Here is a 27,885-nt window from a genome sequence, read left to right as displayed (position 1 = left end):
AGAGGCTACCATTGCGAACTGACCACAGGCAGGAAAAGGCCAGACAGGACCACTGATCGGAAATGGGCAGGGATTGCCGGAGAAAGGGGTGTTTTCTGAAATGGAAGACAGGCTCAACCCTTCCCGCTGAGAAAACGAAGGAATCCGAGGGTGTGTTTGTGTTTGTGAGACCCAGAGGGCAACTCTCTTAATGGATTCCCAGTAGTGGGACGTGTTACGGTAGCCTACTTAGAAGTAGCATTCAGGTGTCTTTTTTATGATTTCTGCCAGACCACCCAGTGCAGACCACCCATGTGGACCAGATTACAAAATATTCGTAATGATCACAAAGACACTAAACAGGCTGGCTCTACCAGACATTGAGATACAAGTTACTCTTCTGCAGCCGTGAGGGGTCCAGTTGATTGGTTGAAGCTCCTTTAGCGAGGCCCGCCCACTGAATGAGTGGCATAAGATGACCAATGGGTCAAGAGGGTTTAGATAAGGCTATTACGATATGAAGCACACATTTCTGCTGACTCCGTCAGATCCTGACTGCATTGCCTCCCCTTAGCTGCCCTGATCAGTCTGCTAACATCTGCTTACTGCTTACCCTACCTCTACCATACAGTTGTCCTGACACTAATGACATTTGATAATTCTAATTGTCTCAAGAGCTTAAGCATCCGCCACAATTTCAGAACTTCCATTGGGGTTAAGTAAAGGTTTCTAGCCCGTACGACACATCAATGCTCAAATAGTTTGGGCTGTACAACAATGACTGTAACTAGATATGATTAGCCAAAGTGTTCAGCACATGACAGAACCTTAGGCAGATGTCTTAATAGGTGTAATACAGATTCAAATGAACCTGAACTGAAGTAGGTTAGACTCAAGCTTTGACCGACTTGGTTTTGTAAAACCTAGTGTTAATCAAATGTTCTTGTCAACTGTTTCTCATTAGACTGAAGTACTCTTCTCTACCATTCGAATGAGCTCACAGTGGTTCCTCTTGCCCATGCAAATGGACCCAGGCTTACACGCTAGATTCCCCTCTCGGTATGATAAATAAATTCAAAAGAGCTGGCCTTCATTTGTTTGGGCGTTAAACCCACATTAGAAAACATGGCTATGGTTTAACATCTGGCTAGCTGGCGTGTTACTTAACCATGTTGGCCAGATGCTCTCAAATTGAAAACGGGCTCCGATCTAACGCGGGGCTCCCCAGGTTGACTGAATCCACACAGACACACGAGCAGAGGCACGGCTAATAGAAGGCATACGTGGTATTCAGAGGTCAAGCCAATGACTTTCACCGGAGAGGACCCGGGTCGGCCGGCTCCCATTCAATTAAGCAGACTGGAGGAAACGCTGCAGACAGCTGGCCAGAGGAACGCTGATGGCCTAATCCAAAGGGTCAAGGAGCACGGTGCTTTCGATGTATGTCTGTTCTCCTCGTGCTCAGCCAGCCCCTGGTCACTCTCCCTTCTCCTGTCTGAGAAAATATCTGACGGCTGGCTGTCTGGAAGAAAGGGCCGAACTTCATTCCTTGCGTCTCCTCTGTTTTCAAGTGAAAACGTGAGAGGAATGAGAGGTTACGTGTTTCTATGTGTTACTGACTGTATAATGTACCTTTTTTAGATATTACAATTAAATAATCCAATACTGGTGAATTCCAACTTTATATTTTTCTTCCAGTTAAATGGACAGATCACCTTGGTCTGTGTTGTTGTCCATGGTGGGAACGTTTTTAGTGTTTGTGGGGATTGCAGCGTTTTGGAGTTTGTCTGTGGAATGCCAAGCCTCCCTGTTGGGCACACTGCTCTGCGAGCACCAATCAGAGTGGAGACAAAGCAAGGGGGCGTTCAGGAGGACTAATCTCTTCAGGCCACAACAAGGGTGTCGCGTGGCCCGTCCTACCTGCACACCATCTGTCTTTACCTCACCAGCACTTACTTGGACCTAAGATGACTAGGCTAGGCTAAGCTATGCTACTGTCCCCAGGTCGGTTCAAGCAACTTTTTAGATTCATGCAGTTTAGCTTATTTCGGCTATTACTATGTACTGTAGCCAGTGTTGCTGTTGCTGGCAACAAGGATGAGGCACAAGATCTGTTTGGGCTAAAGACAGGTCTAATGATGTTTGCAATTCTAACTGAACTCCCACCATTTTCAGCGCAAGGCTACTTGTACAAGCTCTTAAAGACATTGGGAAATTGCTCATGTATTATGCTGTGACTAGCCTATTTTGATAACTTGACTAATGTAACAATGCTAATCTCATTTATGAGGCAATTAAAGCTGAAATGGTAGAAATGCATGGCAAATTTAGGCTGTTCAGTTTGTTCAAATATTTAGCCTAAATTAAGCCAAGTCATAGCCGTGAAATGTCACAGTTTCTCTTTCTCTTACCTCACTCAACACAACTTAAACCTTAATTCTTTTGGGGTAAGTTCTAAAAATAATAGAGAGATTAGACCTAATTGTAAAAGGTCACATCTGACATGATTCTCACCTGATTCCTTCATAGCAACCGTCTCTCCTTGGGGAGATGGCATGAAATGAAACAGTGCCTGAGAGAGCTTGCCTCCATGCCAGGGACTGGGCCCTGGCCCTCATCTCCTGTCAGACACGCACTAAGAAAGTGGGCTATGAACCAAGATGTAAAAACCTCAGTTTGCATCATTGGCCAAGGTCTAAATCGGTTATGTTTTTGCCGTTGAGTGAATGTAGATGTTGTGGACTACTTAGATTGAGAGGTAGGCTACATTAAGCCAAGTCAAACGTTTTTGTTAATGAGGGGTAATGTATCGGTAATGAGGGATTATCACTAGAGCAGCTACTCCAGGCCAAGCCCTATATTCGGCGGATCGTAAGTGTGAGGTGGTGTTTCAACTGCAAGTCTGAGCTCGTTTTCGTCACAGTTTGGCCTTGAGGTTTTATCACACAGCCTAGGGAAGTTCCCATCATAACATCTTACTATGGGATCTGTGTGGGAAGTTTTGCTCATTGAGTCAACTCTCCATGGTAACTCTCCATGTTGTTTTTGGGGTTGTGTTTTTAATTTTTTGTTGGTGGTCTTGTTTTGCTCCATGCCTTGGGTCTGTGAAGCAGAGGGATGTGTCACGTATTCAATCTGAACAGCTAGGGGAATCGACAGCAGCTGCAGATTTTTACAACCATCCCTCTTCCTCTTGCCCCACCCCCAACCTCAACCTCAACCCCAACCCCACTCCCTTTTCCCCGCCCCCGGTACTCAAAAAGAAAATATTTCCAGATGTTCCAGGAGAAGGCACTAAGGGCAGTAGCTGCTGTTATGGTTTCAGTAGCTAAACCGGCCTAGATGTGTCCCGCAACAGGATCCGTCTAGCAATTGTCCCTTTTGACCTTATCACTCAGCCAGACCCAGACCTGTGGCTGTTGTCAGATTAACATAAACCAGGCAAGACGTGTGTTCTCCGGAAGAAGCAACATCGACAGGTCGTCATCGCTTCACCGCTCTCGTTCGGACGACCAGCGTCAGGGCTGTGGCGCTCGGGGGCACGCTAGGCAGTGTCGTAATCGCGTCTGGCACACGCATCTGTCTCAGTCCTTCTCCTGCCTGTTGGACGGCTGCCTGGAATAATGCTGCGCTGCGCGTTTTCTATTGGCTGGCGGTCCCGCCGCGCATTTCTCGACGGGTGGGTGGACCCTGGGGCTTTATCCCTCTCTGGCTTACTGCACTCGGCTGTCTCGTCGCACAGGGGTCGTTGCCATTCTCCGCTTTGTATTCCGCCGGCTGGAGAGCTGCCCTCGCGGCACAATGGCACACAGCAATGATGAGGGCCTTCAACCAAGTGGCTGCTGAATAACCCCCACAACTGCCTTTTTTGTGGGGCTGAACGGGCACGGGTGTCGGCGACACTTCCATGCCAGCTCAACACAGACATTCACACACGTGCACACACACACACAGACAGACAGACGTTTCGAACCCACTTAAAAGTGAACAGAGATGTCAGACAAGGATGCCAGTCGGTGTGTCTGTCTGACGGCTCTTTTGTTCGTCTAAAATATGACCGGTGGATTCTTGACTAGCTTTTTCAGGCAATGGGGCCTATTATATTTGAATAAAGGATGATATATTTCATAAAGCCGGAGCTCCTCTCTCTACACAGGGTTCGCTGTCCTAACGCAGATCTAGAGGAGGCCAGGCTTTTAGCGGGATGACGTTATCCACACAGGATACAATTGTAGAAACAATGGCTTCTGTATCTTCATTGAAACCATTTCAAGCGGTGGAATCTAGTGAGTAGGCTTTGTAGTCTTGCCATGCCACCATTGGCCAATCTAGCTCCTTTTTAGATAATTTTTACAGAGTATTCAGGGTGATTGCTCTTGCTTTTGTAATTGAGGAAGTAAATGGCGACGCAGTGCTTTCCCCAGCTATGATGGCCACATAAACCTGATTTCAGCGACAAATTAAAGCGTATAAGACAAAATGGGAGATTTGGTGCGCTTATTGTTTATGCTCTCTGAGAATAACTCTCTCTCTCTCTCTCTCTCTCTCTCTCTCTCTCTCTCTCTCCCTCTCTCTCTCTCTGTCTGTCTCTCTCTCTCTGTCTGTCTCTCTCTCTCTGTCTCTCTCTCTCTCTCTCTCTCTCTCTCTTTCTCTCTCTCTCTCTCTTTTTCTCTGCAGACCGTCGACAGAAAGTGCCTTGTCAGACAACATCCCTACTTGAAGCTCCCCGCGAAGCCCAAACATTCCTCCTGCGGCCGTGACGGAAGATAGCTCAACCACAAACGCCCCTGCCCTCCCATCTCGTCTTAACCCAGCGAGAGGGGAACCCAAACAGAGAAGAAAGCCGGCCCTGCGCTGCCACAACACCGAGAGCCCGCTGTGCTCTTGTCGAAGCTGAAGTTGACACCGAACCCACCACGGTCTGCACACGTTTCCCATCCTCCCAAGCTGGGCCATCGCCTCGAAATAGCACCTGTTTCAGATCCTCACCCCCCTCTTCCAGGACTCCTAGTGCTCCTGTCAAGGAAAGGGCGTTTCGGGGACGTCGGTGGGGTCAGTCGAGCCTGCCTCTGAGCATGCCTCTTCTGCCTTGTCAGGCTTCTGCACCTGGGACTAAGTGATTGATGAATGACTGCTTTCTGATTGACAGCTTCTCTGATAGCAGTGGTCTCCCAAGCTGCAGCCACGGGGAGGGGGGTAACCAGGCCATTTACTCCTCTCTAAAGTCCTCAAGGGCAAACATCGACTGACATAAAAAAAAGAGGAAAAAAAACACTTTTAGCTACATGGTTCATCCCTTTTAGTTTTTTTTCTTTTTTAAAACACCCTGAAAAGCCCTCAGACAATAGTGTCTCCCCCCAAAAAAGTAGTGGCTGGTTCTAGCATCACCCAGCGCAGATATGGCTTTAAACATTGCTTCAATACGAGACACAAAATGGCTGACCCTGGAAGTGTGCCGGCAGTTTCAGAGGGGGACTTGTTCACGTAGTGATGAGGAATGCAAATTTGCACACCCGCCTAAAAGCTGCCAGGTTGAAAACGGAAGGGTGATTGCCTGCTTTGACTCGCTAAAGGTAAGAAATGCCAACCACAATGTCTTCCTTATGACCTGTGTTTCGTTTGAGGTTTTTTTTCATGTTGGGAGAGCTTTGAATCACGCTATTCAAAGGGCTTGATAATTATCACTTTAAATGTCTGTCTATGTAATCTGTCTGTAGTTGTTACATTAGACGAATAATGCCACAGCCCATACATCTGAACCACATGAGCGTATACAAAGACCTCATTCTCGTTGTGGTATCGTTGTGGTATCACTCCGATGTCTGCCGTTAAAGATTTCATCTTGGGTCAGGAGGTGTGCGTATCAGCGCCAGTGCTCAAATTAGAGTGTGCGCGTCAGCGCTCCATGCAATGTCAGACTCATCACATGAGGTTGACCTATTGGCTGAAAGGTCAGAGAGAGGACTCCTGTCAGGATCCCTACCACCTCAAGTGTGTGTGTGTGTGTGTGTGTGTGTGTGTGTGTGTGTGTGTGTGTGTGTGTGTGTGTGTGTGTGTGTGTGTGTGTGTGTGTGTGTGTGTGTGTGTGTGTGTGTGTGTGTGTGCCTCTAATATTACCATACCATGTCCATCATTTATACTAGCGACGGAGGGTTTCTATTTATGGAGCCTGTCAGCTGTTACACATCAAACAACAACAACACGAATATGACCTGACAAGGAAATGGCCGCTTTCCCCAAAGTGTTGTTGTTTTTTTTTTCTTTCCTGTTAGGTTTTTACGACGACTGAAGATGAGTTGGTCTATTTAGCATCATGATTCTCATCTTCCCAGTAATCTGGGAATACTACTGTAGCCGAGCTTTGGGACTGTAAGGGGCATGACACTATGATTCTACTAAATACCCTAGAAATCAGAGAACGGAATGGTTCTTCTGTTCAACAACGTGTGAATGATCGAATATAAACCAGGTGTCCACACAGTAGCTTGACAAAGCAATGCCTGCAGTGAGGTGTGCAGTCATTGTTTTAAGACTGTGAGAAAAGTAAAGCATAGAGGTGACAGTGATGAACGACCATAGAAACTAGAGCAGTCACCTTGCGGAACATTACTCGCATGTCAGTCCTTACTGTAACTTCGTAGATGTAACTACCGCAGCATTCGAAAACAAAGCGCAATCCGAGGAGCGTGCTGTTTGAAACACATTCTTTATACGTGGGGTCAGAGTCATGGTATTGATAGAGTTTCATATGAGAGAGTTTAATGTTTCCTATAATATCAAGACAGGAATAGAAATGGCCAGAGACTGTAATCTAACACAACCATTTGCAGAGTCACTGGCCCTATAAGAGTGTGAATTACAGCTCTTGCTGTCCTGTAAAAGAGGGCTTGTGCCTCTCAATATGTCTCGTCTATAATGGCCTGTATTTCCATGGGAAATAATAAACATTATCCAGAATCACCTTCTTCTTCCTTACATCAGATTGCTGGATTGCGCACCACTTTCTCTCCTTGTTACACAATGTCTGTATACTCTATACCAATCTTGGCAGCTTGACACGATCTGGCCAACACACTGTTGAAAATGAGCCGTGTTTATGTTGCCATCAGCTGTTTTCTTGGCGTCCGCGGCGGTTCTTAGTAAGCCCGCTGAGTTATTGCGGAGCAATCAGCCGTCGACTGATGGGGTGGTGTGGACTGCGAAGGCCCATCAAGCCCAGTGACGGCCTGACGAGCAAACAGCTGACTCCAATTGGGATCAATTTATCATGCCACGGGCCTGACGTTTCCCTCCCCCTCGCTCGCTGTCTGTCGAACCTTTCGGGTTGTCAACCGAGCTTGCTCCGACGCTCTGTTCTGTCGGGCCATCGAGCCCCCCTCGGAACGTGACGAGCAAGTGGAGGAGCGTCACCGGAAGCTAGAGAGACAAAATGTTCCCTTCTCTTTCACGCGGTGTGCTCCCCTTCCCTTAAGGCAGGCTTGGCATCTCATCCAATCACATCCTCAGGGCCTCCCTGTGTCCTCCCACTCCCGGCCTTGTTAAGGTTATCTGCCCATGGCTGCTGTGGGGGAGTGTGAAGGCTGACAGACCAGGCATCTGAACAGGCCCATTCACAAGCCCTAACCTTGGAGAGGTCCCGCACACTGTAGGCAGGGTGATGTAGCCCCAGCCAGAACAGCCAGGCCTTGTTCTAGCCTCCTCCCCAGGACCCCCAAGAGGCAGGGATGGCAGTCACCAGACCAGGCCAGAAGGCCCACAGAGTGGTGGGGGATGGGCTTCCGAGGCAAACGGCACAGCACAGATAAGCACTGAAAGCCTGACCGGCAGAGGAAACGACAGAACGGCCGGCTTTGCATTTTCGGTTGGCGCGCTTTGCATTTCGGAGATAGAGAGGGGCGCAAAAGAAAAACGAGCTCTGTCACAGACTTGTTTGGGCTGTCGCCACGGTGTCCTGCATTCATCTTGCTGCTCTCAGCGTATTTGAAATGCCAAAGAGGATTGTGCATGTTCTCCAGCTTCTGTTCTCCCCTGAGGGTTTGAGATAGGGTTTCTCCACGATGCAGAATTTCTATATTCCCTGATGAATTGGGGCGACTCCAGACAAAGCTGCCATGCGTGACACCGGCCTTACGGTTCATTAGTCAGTAAAACCCTGTTCGAACAGCATGCTGACCATGAAACTGTTCCAGGCCAGGCTGGAGTGGAGGTAGTCTAATGAGTCATGTAGGTGTGCTGTTATCTCCTCTCTCCCCTGGAGTGTTGGTCTGCTCGTGATAAGTCTCTCCATTGTGCCAGTCTACTCTGCCTCTGGCAGTATCAGTTTAGACTCTTTTTAACACATTTATATTACATTTGCATGTATTCATTTAGCAGGTCTTCATCTAAAGCGACTTCCAAGAGAAAGCTTTACAAAAAGTGCATAGGTCAATGATCATAAACAACAAGCCCCAAACATTGTGGGTAGCCAAAACATGAAGCATAAATTGTGAAAAAGCAAATAAGTGCCAATGGGTAGAACCAGAAGAGCATGTAGTTAAACAACATGATCCTCGAAAGTGCTAGAGTGTACCTGGAGAAAAGCAAGCAACAGTCATATAATTCACAGTGAGTACAAATAGTTAAATCAGTTACAACTAATCAACAAGTCCCTCAATAATTGTCATTGTGTTCCTGGAGGAAATAAGCTAACATCTGATCCAACAAATCTTTCTTAAGTACCGTTGTACTCCTGGAACAAGTGCGTCTTTAGCCTTTTCTTAAAGGTGGAGAGACAAGTCAGTATTTCTTATGGAGGTGGGGAGATGATTCCACCATTGGGAGGCCAGACAAGAGAAGAGCTTAGGTTGGGAGTGGGCGCTCTTGAGAAGTGGGGCCACCGGACTGTTGTCAGAAAAACACCGTAGGTGGTGGGTGGGAGTGTAAGGCTAGACGAGAGACTTGATGTAGTCAGGTGCAGTCCCCACATAGGGGGTTATCATACGTACAGGCTTTACTCCATGTTGTCTCAACCAATAGTCTGGCGTGTGTGAAGCAAATCAAAGGCTAACTCCTAAAAAGACACTTTGTTTTCTTCCTTTGGATCCTTTGGGATGTTTTAAGACCAGAACAATGATGAAGTGAAGTGTTTTGGGCAGATCTTGACCTTGTGCCTTCCTCTAATCTACATGATCGGTGGTTCCACTACGCAATCCCGAGTGCGGGCTCCTTGCCTGACTGAACTTTTACAAGGAACCGTTTCAGAGTGCGCCCCGGCCTATCAGGTTTCACTGGAGGAGTTGTCAAACAGAAGTGGTTAGCCGCCGTAACAGTAGCAGCAGGGTCTTTTCACGTATCTCGGTTTCCCCTGCCTGCCCCTCTCATCCCCTCGCTTCCTGTCGAAACTTTTTAAGCCTTCACAAAGGTAGCAAGTAGCTCGAGCTTAAAACACCGAATGGTCTTGGGAGGATGATGGGCAGGGGCGCTCCTCTCCGCTGGGTGCCCAGCGTGAAGAGTCAGGCAGGAAGCCTGGGCCGGATTTGAAACCAATTATCAAAGATTGTGTCTAAGATTCAGGAGGGGGGGGGGGGGTGGAGAAAAGCCTGACCTCTCTAAGCTCAGCTGTTAGCGAGCGGCAGGGCCTTTTAGACAGCAGCCGGGCCAAGGAACGGAGTTAGCCAGGCCGGCTTTCACACCAAATCACCTCGGGGAATTCTCTCCCTTAGTTTGGATTTGATATCGAAAAACACGAGGCTCCGCAGGGGGATGTTTTAGGAGGGGAACTCTTGATTTTTGAACTTGAACTTTACATCTGCTCGCTGGCTCGCGTTCAGACAATGTGCCGGGGGAGAGCTCACATTCTTGGGTGTAATCCCCCAAGCCGGGCCACACCCTCTGCAGAGCAAACACGAAGGGGAATGTGGTGTGCGGCGGGCGGACAGCCCCCCAAGGGTTTATCCACGGCAACAAGGAAGGACCTGGCTGGAGCCTAACGCAAGGCTACCGACGGGGGCCGGCCTTTGATGAGGTCATCAGGCCCTCTCGCTCCTTAACACGGGCCTCTCGCCACCTCCCCCTCCACACACATACACCACCACCAGCTTCCAACACGCCAAACTTCATTTTGTCCATCCGACTTCACCCCCTCCCTCGCCCCGGCCACTCTGAAAGCAGAGGGGACGGGTGGTGAGGAGCTGGGAGCAGACAAGAAGGGCCGCGACGGAGGGGACCGGCTCTGTCCCTGTCCTGTGACCTATCCCCAGATAGACGGTGCCCGGGTGGAGGCTGGCGGCAGGGGCAGCGGCCGATGTGTGGAGCCCCTCCTGTTGTGCAGCCGACGTGAGCCCAGTCTTTTTCCCCTTTAATTGGGCCATCGATTTGACCCACATCTGCGTGCGCGGGGAGGGGGAGGGGGGTGCTGGTCACCACGACGCAGTGCTTTACAGCGCATTGCAGGATGTTAGTTTAGCTTCCTAAAAGCACAGCGGTATTGGACAATGTGGCGACGCACTTGATGCACTGTGCCTAGGTGCAACATAGTGTTGGGAACAAGTGTCATTGTTCAGTAATGGATTTGATAATTCAATTGATCGTCCGGTCTCTCCCGAGTAGAGGACGATCGAGGGAAGGACGTTTGCTTTCGACCTTGTCAGCTCGCTTGTAGGACAGAGAACTCCATGAGCTGTACCGAGCTCTCACCTGGTCCACACACACTCACTCACACTCTCTCTTTCTCCCTAGCTCTCTCTCTCCATCTGTCTCTCTACATCTCTATACCTCAACTCTCTTTCCTCAATTTTCTTCCTTCTCACTCGGTCCCCTTTGTCTTAAAACAGAGATAGAACAAATAGATTCCCTACTCTACATAAACCATATTGGAGAATGCAGGGTGTCCTCCCATGGTTGATGCTCTGCCAGGGTAGGCAGCTCTGCATCTCCCCCCTACACGAGCCTGGCTCTGGGCTGCTCTGCTAGGGTAAGCAGCTCTGCATCTCCCCCCTACACGAGCCTGGCTCTGGGCTGCTCTGCTAGGGTAAGCAGCTCTGCATCTCCTCCCCCTCCCCCTGCAGATCCAGCCTGTCTGCATCCAGAGTGCCAGAGCAGCAGGAAGTTCACCACACGCTCGACCTTTACACCGCTCATTACTTATTGATATGAAATCTACCTTCGTCATCACACCTCTCGATCCACCTCCTCCCTTCGTGACTTCTCCCTTTTGTTCGCCGCTTCAGGTGTTCAACAGATTTCTCCCCACGGGGGACCGTAACCCAACAGCTCATTTGCCACAAGCGAAGATTTGGAAGTTTCCCACGCCCGAACACGTTTACGAAGACGGTTTGAGGGGCACTCCTCCCTTCCCACACACACACACAGACAGACAGACACAGACAGACACCAGAGACAAATGATTCACTCGTCTCAATAAGCACAGGACTCCGCCCCGGTGGTGTAAAATGGAGGCTGTGGAATTGGCAGGGCATGCGGCGGTGGGAGGAGCCCCGAGGACTCCCACCCATGCCTCGTCTCTCCGTCCGGGGAGCGGGAGGGAGACAGACGGGCACAGCTGGCTCGGAGGGGCAGACGCATTAATGAGCCAGGGACCTCCTTAATTGGCCTTCAGAAAGAACGAGGAGGAGGGAGGGGTTGGAGGGGGGGTGGGGGGGGGCGTGCGGCAAAAAATCTAAAGCTCTTGTCTAATTAGCCTGGATGGTAACCTTTTAGTGCCGCACTGACGCTTACTGGCTGCTCCCATCCCCTGCTAGGCTTGTCTGTGATTGGCGGCCCGTGTTCGCCACCGTCAAATCAAATGACACGGCCGCCTGTGCATGCCACTGTGTGGAGAGGGGCGATCATAACGTGCGGAACCACCCTCACATGACCCGGCATGGCCGTGTCAATCCCAGAGATATCTAACCAGATAGCTAACCAGCCCCCTTGTGTTCGTGGCATGGTTAATCAAAGACTTTGACGCTCACATGATGTTCATGCAATGTCTTTAATCCTTCTGGCAATGTGGAGGCAGATCAGGGCAGCCGTGTAGACCAGGTCAACAGGTTAGGTAGACCAGGGCAGCAGGGTAGATAAACCAGGTCAACAGATTAGGTAGACCAGGGCAGCAGGGTAGATAAACCAGGTCAACAGATTAGTTAGACCAGGGCAGCAGGGTAGATAGACCAGGGCAGCAGGGTAGATAAACCAGGGCAGCAGGGGGTAAATAGACCAGGTCAACAGATTAGGTAGACCAGGGCAGCAGGGTAGATGTACCAGGGCAGCAGGGTAGATGGACCAGGGCAGCAGGGTAAATAAACCAGGTCCAGATTAGGTAGACCAGGTCAACATATTAGTTAGACCAGGGCAGCAGGGTAGATAGACCAGGGCAGCAGAGTAGATACACTATGGTAGCAGGGTAGGTAGACCAGGGCAGCAGGGTAGATAGACCAGGGCTGCAGGGTAGATAGACCAGGGCAGCAGGGTAGATAGACCAGGGCAGCAGAGTAGATACACTAGGGTACCAGGGTAGGTAGACCAGGGCAGCAGGGTAGGTAGACCAGGGCAGCAGGGTAGGTAGACCAGGGCAGCAGGGTAGATAGACCAGGGCAGGAGGGTAGATAGACCAGGGCAGCAGGGTAGATAGACCAGGGCAGCAGGGTAGATAGACCAGGGCAGCAGGGTAGATAGACCAGGGCAGCTGGGTAAACCAGGGCTGCTGCTAGCTGAGGTGGGACAGAGGAGAGAAGGGCTGAGCCGACAGGATTGAGTCGAGGCCAGGGACACACTGCTTTTTGCCACAGTAGACTGTTACTTCTCATGAAGCCATCAAGCTGTATTCTGTACAGTGTTGGCTGCAAGGGTGGTCTGAATTAGAGCACTGTCAAAGCAGAATCCACCATTGTGCCCCAGTGCCTCTGCAGTGCATGGATGATTTATGAACAAAACTAAGGCCACCAGATGCATCTCAAAAATAGCACCCCCCCGCGCCTCATTTTAATGAGCTGGTGTTTGCTTTCTACCACACTCAGTTTTACCTCTGAACTCTCGCAGCATGTCAACAAGAGACACCTCATGTCATGTTCCCTCTACGATTGCTCCGAATTGTACAGCTGTGATTCCGTGTCAGTGAGTCTTGTTTACGTTAAGCGATAAGTCGAATCATATCACTGTGCCGAAGGTGTCATTTTTCCTTCTGTTTGAAAAGATGGTTTATTTTCTTTTCGCTCAGCCTCGCTGGGGCTGAAAACCCTGGTAGTCACCGTTTGTGATTCCGAAGGACTGTGTGCTGGAGTAGTCAGTGAGTACTGGTAGCACTGTGATCGCCTCCTCCTCCCCTCCCTCCCAAATAGAGGCCATGGCCAGGGCAGGCTGCCGGCCCTGCTGGGGGTGAGAGGAGGTGGAGGGTGTGGGGAGGGGAGGGGAGGGGAGGGGAAGAGGGATGTGCAGAGTTCAGGGCCGAAAGTGAGATGGCCAATTTCACGCCCAGCAGATGCCTGCAGCACTGACCCTCCACGACAGGTGGGGACACTAATTGGCAGCGCACACGTTGCCGGCAGACTCCGGTAGCCCCATGAGGCAGAGCGCCGTAGTGGTGGTGGTGGATTCACGGCAGGGCACACTGGCAGCACCACGATCCACCCCAGATGGGTGGAACTCCCTAGGAAGCGTTGTGTTGCTGCTCAGAGTAGGAATAAGGGCTCACGCTTCTTTGCTTTGTGAACGTGTTTTCTCGACCGTCCTTTTTATCGATGTAAATCGCAGATTTGTCTACACACCGTTCTTTGTTGCTCCCTTTGCCCTACAACAGCTGTGTGTGTGCGTGTGTGCGTGCGTGCGTGCGTGTAGTGACGTACATAACCTGTTTCCCCACCCTCTGCTTCAGCCCACTCAGAGCCCTCCTACGGCAGAGTGCCTGGGGAGGAGAGAGACAGAGAGACAGAGAGAGAGAGTGAGAGAGAGAGGGAGAGAGAGAGAGAGAGAGAGAGGGGGGATGAGGTGGAGGACAGCGGTGTTTGTGTGTAGGCCCACAGTGATGGTGCTGAGATAAGAGGTGGGCTCCACTTCATCGCCTCATGAGTCACCAGAACACAGAAGCTCTTATTCACTTCCTGGAACAGCAATCCTGGGTTGTGATAGGTCCACCCGGAGAGAGAGAGAGACAGAGGAGCTCTGCTCTCGCTCTGTCCCTGATTCTCCTCTTCGAGAGCACCCTCCTCTGTTTCCCGCTCCCCGGAGGCGGCTAAACATCTCCATACTCGCCACCAGCAGAGATGTCACCCACACCATTATCTCTCCAAAACACTCATGCTGATGATGATGATGTCACTCTCTGTTTTAACCACGCAGCCTTCCAGTGTGGAGTGATGGGTGCTGTAGTTTCCCTGAATGAAGCAGGGGCCAGTAACAACATAACAGACTAGCACCAGCACTAGGTAGACAGGCCCCTATCTGCTGAGTGCGTTGGAAAGGGGCTTTGATGAATAGATCAGCTCTGTGTCTCTCTCCCCCATCTCATTATCCCACTTTATCTCGGCTATGGATTTAGGCCCGCATCGCTCACGTGCACTCCTCCTTGCACAATCAATACCGTCCTCAAGACACTTGGGAAAGATTTTCGTTTTCGTTTTTTCCTTTTTTTTTTTTTTTTTTTGTTTCTCCGCAACATTCCGGGTCCCAGGTCTGATGAATAATGTCTTTGGCCGTCTACAGGAAAGAATCCATCGAATTGTCTGAGTTTTCTGGAATCAATTGTCCTCTTCCCACCCCCCAAGGGTTCAGGTGGCGTCATTTACATCTGAAAATGCCCCCCTCTTTCAAATGATTAACCCTCAACTATGTGTTTCAGAAACCATTAGGCGTAGCCTTAACAGAACTCTGAACTGGAGTGGTGAAATGACTCCTTGTCGAGAAGGGGGAAGTCTTAATTCCTCAGTTCTTTAGCTGTGACTGGCCTGTCAACATAGAGATAAAGATGGCATTGTGTTCGAGAGAGAGAGAGATGTGGATTAGAGCAGCTCTTGAAGGTGGTTTCATGTCTCAGCAGGTCACAGATGATCAGATTAACTACAGCAGGGCAGGCCTCACTGGATTACCCGTAGAGCCAGGGCCACTGTGTCTCTGTCCTGGGCCCACACTGGCTCTAAGTGAGGGATACACAAACACACAGAACGGCCCAGCCAGTCGGCAGACTAGCTCTTGAAAGTAGTTCTTGTGCAGTCCTAGGTCCTCCGTTTTTCAGCTCAGTGTCAGTTCTGTCTAGAGTGCCGTCTACCTTGATGTTACCGTCTCAGAAACTGTGGAAGGGCTTGTCCCTGATTATAGGTGTACGGTGACTGTATAGCTGGCTGCCACACTTTCAAACGCACATGCCTGGTGGCTCTATGTTTTTGGGGCGAGTGCGTAGGTGTGTGTTTTTGGTGAGTGCGCTGTGTAGGTGTGTGTTTCGGTGAGCGTGTGGGTGTGCGTTTGTGCCTAGGTGTGTGTTTTGGTGAGTGTGTGTTTGCGTGGGGCCCTGTGGGAGAGGGACTCCTGCAGCGGAGAATGTCCTCGCCCAGTTAGACAGTAAGAGAGGCGAGAGAGAGAGAGCTAGCAGCGGGGAAGAATTATCACCCATCTATCTATCTTTTCCCTCTGTTTCAGTCCTACGCCTCCTGCCCTGAGCAGGCTCATAGTACACAGAGACAGTCTTAGGCGTGTCTGCTCTACTCTACAATCTGGAGGATTATGGCTGCTGAAACAAAGGCATACTTAATTACCACTGAGACGCCACTGGAATCCAGGCATTGCATGAAGGCTGTGTCAGAGGGTGGAGTGTGTGTCGGATACTGTACATGAAAGATGTTATGGAAGATAGAAGATGGCTTAGTCCTTTGTTTCCATAATGAGATACTGTAGTTGTTTGTTTGGAGGGCGGTGTGTGTCTGTGTGGGTTATTTGTGTTGCAGAACAATGTCTTGATAGCCTCGCTAAAAAAGGCTGGGCTACATAGCCCAATGGGCAGCCATTGTGTCGTAAAACCTTTTTTCCACGGCCGACAGTTGAGGGGGGGGGGGGGGGGGGGGGGGGGGGAATCCCCAACATCTAACAGGAAAATTCTGTCCTTGTTTAATGTTCCTTGAAGTCGATTAGGGTAGATATGGGAGCCGATAGGCTGTCTCATATCACATGACTGAGTTCTAAGTCGTGGCGGAGGGCAAAGGCCCCGGTGTCGCTTCATAATGGAAGCAAAGTATTTCCGCTCCGCCCCGCGCGGCCCGACAGAAGATCGGCGAGCGTTCGCGAACCGGAGAGCCCCCCCCCCCCCCCCCCCGCGCTGGTGGCACCCATCCCCCCCCCACCCACCCCCGCATGAGGATCACACCACCCTCCTCAGATTCACCACCAAAGTGGACGTGGTAGCACACCCGACAGGGGATCCGGAAAGGGTACACGGAAGCACTCCTCGTCCCGAGATGAAGGGCCTGTCTGTCCGTGTGCATCCAGGCCCCCCTCTCCCCTGGCCGGGGTCGTCCTCTGCTTTTCACCGACTGCCCCCCCCCATCTCCACCACTGGCCATCCTGTCTGGTTCCTGTTGCACGAGGGTTCACTAAAGAGGGTTCGCTTTTCCTCCCCGTGACGGGGAAAGGCCAGCGTGTAAGCAGCCATTAATGCCCTGGGAGCGAGAGAGAGATGGAGGGAAGGAGGGGGAGGGGGGAGGGGGAAATGGGAGGAAAGTGGGGAGTCTACCCTGGCGGGTCAGTGTAGATACAAGAGCTTCTCCGATATGGTGTAAGGGGATTACACATATCGCCGGCTTCGTGTCAAAGAAATTAGTGTCAGCTCTCACAAGAGCTCTCCTCCCCTCGCCGCGAGAAGGACAACCGGATAAAGGAGGACTTCTGTCTGCTCCTCATGAGATAACGGCTAGCTGAGGTGTGGCTAAACAGGGAGCACAATGTAGCCCTGTTCCATTAGCTGCTATTTACAGAGACGCCCCGGTTTGTTGTCCAGCATGAATATCAGTTTTTCCCCATGGCTTTTTTTTTTCTTCTTCCCCTTGCTAGGGCTGGGTTGGGTGAGTAGGAGCTGCTGGAATGTGGACTTCTGCTGTTGGGTCCACCTCTCTCCTCTCCCCGTTGGAAGACCTGAGAAAAGTTTAGAGAAGGAGGGGTGAAAGTCAGACAGACAGACAGACAGACCACTTTCCTCAACAATGCAACTCAAGCCCTCCCAAGCCCTCGTTCACAAGCACTTGTCTGAAGTACAGAGCCTCGCATGTTGGGAACTGAGTTGGGAGGAGAAGGGAGGCTAATAAGGGGCCTTGTTGCCCCTCCAGCCTGACCAGGGTGTCTGCTGGAGAGACGGCCGGGCCTGCCCCCGTCTAGGCCCCGTACAGAATAGAGGGGCCCATTGAGGGAGAATATGCAAATGCTTCAGGCGTTAGCGGAGGCCACGGCCGAGGCGTCGTTCTGTGGCCGTCGGGGAAGAGTGGCCCTCTTGTGTGTGCCACCCACAGACACGCGGGCGCGGCTCACAGCTGGGGGGGGGGGGGGGGGGGGGTCTTCCAGAGGATAGGCTGTTGTAGGTTGGGTGTAAGCCATGCAAGGTTCTGCCATGTTCTGTTTTTGCGCAGCCCGAAAAAAAACGGTTCCTTTCCTTGCCAAAGAGCTTCGTACAGGGCAGGGCTTTCAACTGACATGCCTACATGACGGCAAAGGGGAAATTCCAAGAACAGTGCTGCCACGATTTCATGCTCGGAAAGAGGAAATACAAATCTGGGGTTGATATCAACCACGGTCTTGGATCCGCATGGACAATTAGTGGTCATAATTAGCAAGGCCCCCATGGGACAGGTCTAAATGGGCTAAGAGGGCATAAGCCTAATCTGTTTATGAAATTAGAGGCGCTCATCTCCATCCCCTGTAGGCTTACTGCGAACGTTAGAACCCATTTTTCGGTGGTGTCAAAGTCGAAGCTCTCACTCCCGACGAAATCAACTTTTCCGAGACAGGAGAGCGGGTGGGCCTGCGATGCCTTTTCAGCTGCAGGGTCTCCATTTGTTCGAGTATGATCCGGGCTTTGACACAACATCCCCCCTCCCTCCCCCTTTCCCCCTCCCCCTCCCCTTCCCCCTCCCCCCAGTGATGACGATGAAGTCCTCGTGGAATCGTTAGCGGCGCGAGCGGCGCGGCTCATCGACTGGCGCAGAAGCAAAACGCTGTCGTTGCATCTGAGCCACGGCGACGCGCCCCCGAGACGCTTGCTTAACGCCGTTGCCATGGCTACAGCGCCAGCTCTCTCCGGCGATCTGAGTCATGTGCCTCAGGTTTTGAAAGCTCCTTTTCATAGACGGAGAGAGGGGGGATGAGAGAGGGAGGGAGAGACAGAGAGGGAGATGGAGAGATTGAAAGAAAGAGACAGAGAGCGAGAGAGAGCGAGAGAGAGCGAGAGAGAGCGAGAGAGAGCGAGAGAGAGCGAGAGAGAGCGAGAGAGAGCGAGAGAGATAGAGAGAGAGATAGAGAGAGCGAGATAGAGAGAGCGAGAGAGAGAGAGGGAGATAGAGAGAGAGGGAGAGAGGGATGGAGGGAAAGAGTGAACGAGAGGGAGAGGGAGGGAGTGAACGAGCGGGAGAGGGAGAGGGAGGGAGTGAACGAGCGGGAGAGAGAGAGGGAGTGAACGAGAGAGAGAGTCTGCTCCATCATAGTGGGTGGCAGAAAAGACGACACCATACATGCATCCCGCCCCTGTTGTCCTCTGTCTCTCTCCCCCCCTCCCCAACTCCCCCGGGGCTGGATATCATCTGACTCCATCCCCTGATGGCGCCTGCTCAGTGCTCCATCAGTTACGGTGGCAGGTTTTCCAGCGCTGTCATTGTTACGTGAGACGTGCTCCTCCAGCGAAGCAGCTCAGAGAGGCTGAGCCAGGAGAGCAGCGCTCCTGACTGGGATCAGCAGCTCCAGGCCTCTCTCTCTGTCTCTCTCTATGTCTCTGTCTCTCGCTCTCTCCGTCTTTCTGTCTCTCTCTCTCTCTGTCTGTTTCTCTCTCTCTCTCGCTCTCTCTGTCTCTCTCACTCTCTGTCTCTCTCTCTCTGTCTCTTGCTCTCTCTCTCTCTCTCTCTCTGTCTCTCTCACTCTCTGTCTCTCTCTCTGTCTCTCTCACTCTCTGTATCTTGCTCTCTCTGTCTCTCTCACTCTCTGTCTCTTGCTCTCTCTCTGTCTCTCGCTCTCTCTCATTGTCTCTGTCTCTCATTGTCTTATCGGGCTCTCTCTCTGTTGCTCTCTCTGTCTCTTTCACTCTCTCCATCTCTCTCTCTCTCTCTCTCTCTCTCTCTCTCTCTCTCTCTCTCTCTCCTTCTCACATGATGTCTCGCTCTCTCTCCCCATCAGACATTCAGTCCTTGCGTCATTGCACGTGTCAGGGATCCACAAGTGTCCCAGCCGCCCCTGCTGTGAGTGACGGGGCTGGCATCCGTGTCCGCAGACGGCCGCGTCATCGATTTGATTGTTTTGATTTTATTATCGATCTTGGGATTAGGGCGATGCCCCAAACACGGGGGGAATCAGGTAGGGAGAGCTAACAGCAGCAGCCCAGCCCTGCTCATTTTGTGCCTGCTCCCCCCCCCCCCCCCCCCGCAGTGTCCCAACGTGACTGAGATGAAACCTTCTCTCCTAGCGGGCTTTATAGCTCTACTTACCTCATCACTTCACACAGAGTAATGATGCAATAAAATCGGAATCAATCACTGCACAGGAGGGGTCGGTGGAGGTAGAATATGAAAAGGGGAGTGCTGGCTTCTCTCCTCGCTGAACGGCCGCTCTTCTGGGGGGGGTGGAGTGACGTCATTGTACCCTGCAGGCCTGGGGCGGGTGGTCTCTGCTGTTTGGCTGGCAGCCAAGCCTCAGCTGCGCCACGCACACACACGCACACACACACACACACACACACACGTTCACACCCCTCACCCACGCACACACACACACAGTCACACTGCGTGAACACACTTAGTCACACTGTGCGCACACACCACACACACACACACACGCCCACACACTCAGCATCCTCCCAGCAGCCACCAGGACTCTCTGTCTGCTCTGAGCTGGCGTCACTGAGAGGCTCTGATTGGTTTTGACACCTCTCAGGCTTTTTGGGCTGTGAGGCCCAGCGCTAACATTATTCTTCTGGGTCGGATGGAGGTGAGCGATCTCTGGCTCGCACACGCACACACCCACCCACACCCACCTCTCCTGTAGAGACAGCGAGGGGGCGGAGTGTTGTCCCCACACCCTTGCTCAGGGTCATCCCAGACACAGCCCCGGACGTCCATCATCCTCGCGTCCGGTTGCCACTGGTCGCAGGCCCAGCCCCGCGCTCGCGCTCCCGATGACAGTAGCCCGCGCGGCCAGCCTCGCGACACGTCTCCGGAGAGGGTGTGTTTCAGCTCGAGCACACAGAGCCTCCCCCAAGTTCAAATGTAACGCCCGCGCGCGCCCCGTAAAACACTCCACGTCCCAGAGGAGCCCTCCACATCAGCGGGCTGGAAAATAACAACCCCCGTTTCCCCATCCACATCCTCATTTTGACCGGACCAAAGTGCACCCTGCTGACCCACGTGTTAGGGCTCTCTTTATCGGGGCCCTGTGCAGTCCCCCAGGCACCGATGGCCCCGTCCTCGATGAAGGCTGCCGGCACGGACGCACGCCGGAGATTGAACTGACGAGCGGCGAGCCTCTCAGGAGCCTCCGCAGTGACACGCTCGGCCATGCGCTCGCCTGCGAGCCGTCGTGAAGGGACTGGGCGTGCCGTGGGGTCTGTCGCCGGTCGACGGCGCGCCGTCTCCTTTCTCCACACTCGGCGCTCGTGCTTTGGCAGCGGGCTGTGGAAATGGGAGCTGATTAGCTTCCGTCTTTGCTGATATTCATAACTCACGACAACTGTGCTGGCCTCCGGGTGCTGTGTTTTTACATTCTAAAGGGGAACTAGGCCCAGACTAGCTATTTTTGAGTGAGACTGTGTGCCTGGAGAGCGGTAGGTAATATTTTGTACTTTTTTTCTTTTTTCTTCTTTTTTTTTTTTTTTTACCGGGCTACGATGTCCTATTTCACCAGTGACTGGGGAAATGACGCATCACTAATTAGGTCGCTGCTGCGTTCTCCTCTCCCTCGCTCCCTTCTCTCCTTTGCTTTTCTGTCTCTGTCTCTCTCTCTCTCTATCCTTTCCTCCTGACCCGCCTCTCCTCCCTCCCTCTCCCTCCCTCATAAGCAGCGCCAAGGAGAAATCCATATTGGATTATTGTGTTCTCCATGAGCCCTCTGGGTTGACGCTAATTGGCCTTGAATGTGAGCGCCTTGGCGAGCGTAACCCTCGACCCCCCCCTGCCCCCCCCCCCCCCCCCCTGTTTCCTGTACGAGGGAGCGGGCTGTGAGGAATGGCGCGGAGGGTCGCTCCGGGCCTCCTCCGCTTCTCCAGCTGGCGCTGGCTGACGTCAGAGTGGGAAGCGTAGCTCTCCCCTTGCCCTCAGGACCACAGCCCACCAAGTCACCTCGCTCGCCAGTTCGCTGTCCGCGGAGCAGGCACCAGCCAGTGTATGTGTCTGACCTGCCTGCAGGGGGATGCCTTATCACTATTCAGCTATGGCATGTTGCCCAGTCTCCCCACAGTCTCTCCGCTTGCATCTTTTTTTAAGAATTGGTTCTCAGCAAAAAGCCCAGCCGCCGCCGGTTCCTACTTGGTTCTTCAACTCTCTCTCTTCCCTGCTGTCGCTCACGGCCGTCCTCCTCCTCTCCTCCCTCCTCCAGGGTCGCTGCACGCGAGAGAACTGCAAGTACCTCCACCCCCCGGCCCACCTCAAGACCCAGCTGGAGATCAACGGACGCAACAACCTCATCCAGCAGAAGACGGCGGCGGCCATGTTGGCGCAGCAGATGCAGTTCATGATCCCCGGCACCACCATGCAGCCCGTGGTTAGTAACCTCTGGACCCCCCCGGGGGTCGCCCACCTGGTGTCAGAAACGTCTCACTGTTTTACCCCATGCGTTTTCTCTCTCTCTCCCTCTGTTCTTCACTCCCCCCTCCCATCTGTCTCTCTTTCTCTCATGTGCGCGCGTGTGTGTATAAATATCTCTCTCATCCTTTCTTCTCCACATATCCCCCCCCCCTTTCCTCTCCTCTCTGGTGTCTCCCTCCTCTCCTCTCCCTCCGGTCCCCTGCAGCAGACGTTCCCAGTGAGCCAGGGTTTGGGCTCCAGCCCGGGGCTGAGCTACGCCCAGTACCTGACCCCCATGACCCACAGCATGGGCCTGGTCCCCAGCGAGATGCTGCCCAACACCCCGCTCATCGTCCCGGGCAGCCCTCCCATCTCCATGCAGGGCTCCTCCTCCAACCCCAAGCTGCTACGCACAGACAAGCTGGAGGTGACCAATCACAGCTCACCCCCCCCCCCTTCTAGCCTGTGATGGCATGTCCTTCACTGACCAATCCCCCAAAATCTGATTTTGTTTTCTTTTTTGGGGGTTGTAGTTGTTTGGACCTTTTGTACGTTAGGGATTTCAGGTAGGGCCTGTCGGTGACTGGGTTTGTTTACCTCAGCTTGATTCAGCACTTGGAACGGAATATCTCAATGCTTTCTTGTTTTCGACGAGAATTAGTCCAAAGATGCAGCCTTGACTAGCTTTGGAGTGGTGTGTTTGAGCCCAAGTGCTGTCACTTAGCAACTGAGCTGGTGGTTTCTAATGAGAGGCCATATTCCACAGGGGAATGGAGCCACTCCCACACTAAGTGAGAATGTTTACTGTGTATGTGTGTGACAGTGTGTGTGACAGTGTGTGTCTATGTGTTTGTGTCAGTCCCAGATTGCCAGTGAAGACCTCCTGTGATCACGCCCAGACTAGAATAAACACATAAACTGGTTCATTTAGTCCCTAATTACACCCAGCTCTGCAGGATTCATAGGCTGTGCTTTATATGATAACTCATCTAACACTTTCCAAATTTGCATTTGAGCCGCTTGGTTTCATCCAAGATGTGTCACCTTTTTGATATGACAGACAATGTTATTTGTGCGTGCGTGCCCCTCTGTGTGTCCTGTGTGTGTGTGTGTGTGTATCCTGTGTGTGTGTCCCGTGTGTGTGTGTGCGCGCGCTCGCAGGTGTGCCGCGAGTTCCAGCGGGGCAACTGCGCGCGGGGCGAGACGGACTGCCGCTTCGCCCACCCCAGCGACAGCCCCATGATCGACACCAGCGACAACACGGTGACCGTGTGCATGGACTACATCAAGAGCCGCTGCTCCAGGGAGAAGTGCAAGTACTTCCACCCTCCGGCCCACCTGCAGGCCAAGATCAAGGCTGCCCAGCACCAGGCCAACCAGACGGCCGTGGCTGCCCAGGCCGCCGCCGCCATGGTGAGACACCCTCCCCACACGCACGCACGCACGCACACACACACACACACACGCGCCGCCCCTAGTGTTAGAGTCACACACCCACACAGACCCTTCCTCGTGTTAGTCACACACCTACACACACACACACACAGAGGCCTCCTAGTGTTAGTCACACACACACTGCCCCTAGCATTGGAGTGACACGCGCACACACATTTGTGGATGTCCTCCAACACACACACACAGTGGACATACTGTGCTCTGCTGGTACAAAACTCATTCACCCTACATGAATATCCACTTTTTTTTCTCTCTGTGTCAGCTTTCGGCCCACGTAGGATTTGCATTATCGTTTAGGCGCGATTTTTCCGCGAAGGTGCTAGTTTAAGTCGAGTGTGCACAAACACAAGCGAGTGATTAATGTTGTTTACACAGCCAGCATAGCTCTCATAAACGCAGAGCCCCGCTTTCCCACCACACAGACGCAACCACCTTTGCGGTTTCCCGTCTTAAACGTTTACAGTTGAATCATTCCACCCAAACAGGGGTCCTTGGCCTTTAGCCGGGGGGGGGGGGAAGAAATAGCCGAAGGTGCAGTTACATGACAGACCACAACAATATATTATTATCATCCGCCCCGGCCCTTTTATTCCAGTGCCCTTGATCATACAAATACATTCAGCCCCCACCCCCCCCCGGCTACCCCACCTCCACTTTCTCTGTCACAATGAGAAGTGCAGCTTTCTACAGATCGCTGCAAATTGAATCAAGAGAGATGGATGAGAACTCGGAGCCGGGCTGACACCATTGCTGCTCCCCCCCCCCCCCCCCCTCCCATTCAGCCCCACCAGGACGGAGGAGTAGATGCACACAGACTCGGAGGCCGGCAGGCTCTGACTACAGGGGACCGACTAGTCTCCCCCCCACCCCCACCCCCCCCATGTTAAGCCATTTCCGTAATCACGGTTTCAAGCGAGCAACGTTGTCAACGGGGTCCGCCGCTGCTGCTGCTCCCGCGCCGCACGCACCCCCCCCACTGCAGTGTGCTCCTCCGCGGCCACGCCGTGCCTGCACATCCATCAGCCTGCTCCAGCACTGCTCGCCCCCTCCCCTTTCCCTCCCTTTGCCCTTCCTCTGTCTGTCTGGGTGAGAAGGTGACTGGAGCACTGGTAGCCCCGCGCTCCAGAAACATGACCCCCCCCCCTCCCCTCTCTCTCCACCCCCGCACCCCCCCCCCCCCCCCCCCCTGTCTACCTTGATGACACTTGTGTTTTCTTAAGCCGGTTATGAGCAAAGCTTGAGGTTGACCTGAGGACAGCAGGGCCTCCGCTGCAGCTGAGCAAGCACCTCCCCGAGCACTCCCAAGTCCCCCTAATCTAAGCCACCCCGCCCCTCAAGTATCACCATTCCACTTGACGGAGACGGAACCCGTTCGTTCTTTTCCGTCGACGGGGTCGAATTCCCCCGTCGGGATTTCAAGGAGCGTAACGGAATATTCCGTTTTTGGGGGGGGGGGGGTGCTTACGCCCACGCGGCTGCTGTTGCTAGGAGTCGTCGTTAGCTTCTCAGGTGTCGTGGCGTTGCGCTCCATCTTCACCCGTGTCGTCTGTTTGATTTCCTTTGTCATGGCAAGCTGCTTGACGTCCAACGCCGCCATTTTTGCTCCCCCCCCCCCCCCCCTTGTCTGTCTTGTGCTCATATTAACCAGACCATTTCAACCTGTTAACACTGGATGTGTGGCGTACAGTATGTGGAATGAGACTCGGAATGTGTTCATCTTGTGTGAACCCAAGTCTGGTGCGCGGCCTCGCAGCTACAGCCTAACCCATATCGTTTTCAGTGACCATTCAAGTCTCAGAAAACCACATCCTCTAGTGAAGTCCGCGCCCGCAGCCAGTCAGTATTTGTGGACTGCGCTGCTTTGCTCTAGTTTATTATTTACATATTTTTTACAAACCCATAGACACATATCAACGATGAATAAACTGAGCTCCGCATTTGATAGCCCCCCCCCCCCGATTTACATTTCGACATTCACTTCTATACCGTTCATCCCTGAACACGACCAAGACACATTTAGCTTCCCCCAAGCAGACTTTGAGAGTGAAAATCCCTGTCATAACCAGGGTGCCCTCCATCACCGCTGCCGGCTCCACTTCAGACAGGTTCGACCTGTGACCCAGATGGACGTGATTATCTGACAACCCAGAGCGTGTCTCATTATATATTGAAGACATGCGCTCTGCTTCAAAAATGCCAGCGCTCTAACATGTCACCATGTTAACACGGTGCTACAAGTGTTTCTGCCCCTTTTGAATGGGAATATCGAGGGACAGACCAGAACCAGTGCTTGGGTCCTGCTTCTCTGGTCTGTGTAGCAGTCCCTCCCTCATGTCCCTCTATGTCACAGTGGTCCCCACTCCCACCCAGAACACACTGACACCTATCCCAGTTTAACACCACAGACAGTAGAGTCACTGGTGGTGGCTTTCTCTCTTATGATTTGTATCGGCCGGGTGCCTAACCCAAAGATCTCCACCTTCAGATCCGAAGGTTGGCATTCGGCCGTCTTCATAGAGTTGCCGACTTTATCATGTTTACCGAAAGCCTTCTGTATTGTTGATCCTAGCCAAGCTGATTTACTTGATGATAAGTACTTTTACCTATCTACGCAATACTATCCCTGTAGTTTGTTTAGCACGCAGCAAAGTACATTTTACAAACGTATTTTGTAAGTTCTAACGCTTTTTTAACCAAAGGTAACGTAGAGGCTTTTTGCTTTCGTACTAATTCAGAACCTAGCAATGTTTCTTTGAAAAAAAAAAAATATATATTTTTGTTTATGTGCATGCCTATTGTTTCGTATGTGGTATACTGCATTCAGATTATTTTGTATTTTGTTTTTTTTCCTTCTCACCTATCCACAATGCAATGCTGTCCCCCATGATGCACCTCTGCTTGCTGTTACCTGTATGTTAATACGCTTGAATCCCATTGGCCCACTGCCATCATGTGCTCGCTGCCTGCTATTAAAAGACTCAGTCGACTGCCAAAGCAATGAAGCGACCCCTCGAGGCAACTGTAGACCTGGTACTTTGACCTTTCACCTTTTGCTTTGCATGTAGCTTTTGTAATGTACTGTAGCAACTCACAGAATTTAATTTGGCTTTTTGCTTTTGAAACCAGTAAGACACACCCAGTATATGTATATGAAGTAGATATCCTACAATTTGCTTAACTGGTCAAGTAATGTTTAACTTTGATTTACGTTCATGAATTGTGTATCAGTTACACAATGTTTACCTGTACTAATTCTTAAGTATTTCATGATTTTCTTTACGCTGTAAGTGTATTGTTGATAACTGCCTTGCTAGATATTGTGTGTAGTTCCCTCATTGTCTGTGACTATTTTAAACCTAAGTTGCCATTGTGACCTTGTCGTAACCCGTGCTTGTGCCTATAGCCACGACAGAGCAGAGTGTGATCTTGTTGTCAAGACTGGCATGTTGCTGGTGCGAGGCCTCAGCCTCTGGTCTAACGTCCACCCACCCTCCCCCCCCCCCCCCCCCCCCCAACCCCCCCTCGTCCTCCTCCGTTGTGCCCCCCCACCCCCCACGCAGGCGTTCCCCCACGGCATGCTGCAGCCCCTACCAAAGAGACAAGCCCTGGAGAAGAGCAACGGGGCCAGCTCTCTGTTCAACCCCAGTATGTTGCACTATCAGCAGGCCTTGGCCAACGCACAGCTCCAGCAGCCCGCTTTCTTTCCCACAGGTAGGAGACACACCCCGACAACTTGACACACGCACACACACACACACACACACACACTCACTGGATGTAGCTTCCCCTAACTCTTCAAAGTCCCCATGCGAGCATTAAAAACACTGTTGAATAGTTGTAAAACCAAAACCCCCCCAAAACGGGATGGCATCTCCTTATTTAACAAACTAACAAACATTTCAGCCGAGTATATGAATTTGCGTCAGAATAGAAGCTTACACACGTGATAGAGGTGTCATTAATGCCTGTACTTTGAGTGAATCCACGCCCATGTAAGGACAGGTAATGGCTGCCAGGTTGTTAGACTGGGTGGAGGCATGGCTAAGCTTTGATCACGGTCATAAAGGTCCTCTCGTTAAAACCGTTGATGACGGGATGTATGGCAGTTGAAAATGCTATAAAATACACCTGGCGCTTTCAACACCTCCTTATTTAACGACGGCACCCATGAGGTGCCAGCCGGCGTTGACAAAAAACGTTTGACACCTACTGTTCAGCCCCATGTGATAGTAAGAAGGGTCATTTCTCGCCGTGCGAAGGAGTACAGACAGAGAGTACCTCAGGCTAGCGGATAAGGGAGTGAGCGGTTGCTAATGGTTCCATTTCTGCTCGGTCTTGCGCTTGAAGAGACTACAATCTGTCCCTCCCTCTCCTCTGTGGTGGTTGATGCCTTGTGGCCCCTCTCCTCTCCCCCGTTCCCTCTTGACAGTGGACCTGTGTGGGAAGCTTGTTCAGACTGCCAAGGTCCACCCTCACTGCATGTTCCGCTCTGATAACAGCCTCCAGCCCCCTAACCTCCTTC

General features: G+C 52.0%; 1 protein-coding gene across 10 annotated transcripts in view; it reads left to right on the top strand.

Moving 5' to 3' along the window:
- LOC146261087 (muscleblind-like protein 2a) overlaps positions 1-27,885 on the top strand; it is a 133,421-nt gene that overhangs the window by 100,565 nt on the left and 4,971 nt on the right. For 7 of the 10 annotated variants that reach the window (XM_084668446.1, XM_084668450.1, XM_084668451.1 and 4 more), the window contains 6 exons: positions 4,657-5,552; positions 21,721-21,885; positions 22,135-22,335; positions 23,070-23,321; positions 26,340-26,393; positions 26,924-27,074. In XM_084668446.1, coding sequence (XP_084524572.1) covers positions 5,379-5,552; positions 21,721-21,885; positions 22,135-22,335; positions 23,070-23,321; positions 26,340-26,393; positions 26,924-27,074 — 997 coding nt within the window. In that variant the 5' untranslated portion in view covers positions 4,657-5,378. The remainder of the gene's footprint in view (positions 1-4,656; positions 5,553-21,720; positions 21,886-22,134; positions 22,336-23,069; positions 23,322-26,339; positions 26,394-26,923; positions 27,075-27,885) is intronic. The other 3 variants (XM_084668453.1, XM_084668452.1, XM_084668449.1) reach the window with 2 other exon arrangements.

The sequence above is a fragment of the Hypomesus nipponensis genome, chromosome 12 (genome assembly GCF_054491055.1).
Source record: "Hypomesus nipponensis isolate SF chromosome 12, ASM5449105v1, whole genome shotgun sequence".
Lineage (NCBI taxonomy): Eukaryota > Metazoa > Chordata > Actinopteri > Osmeriformes > Osmeridae > Hypomesus > Hypomesus nipponensis.
The sequence above is the reverse complement of the archived record's forward strand: the minus strand, read 5'-3'. Positions and strand labels throughout refer to the sequence as shown.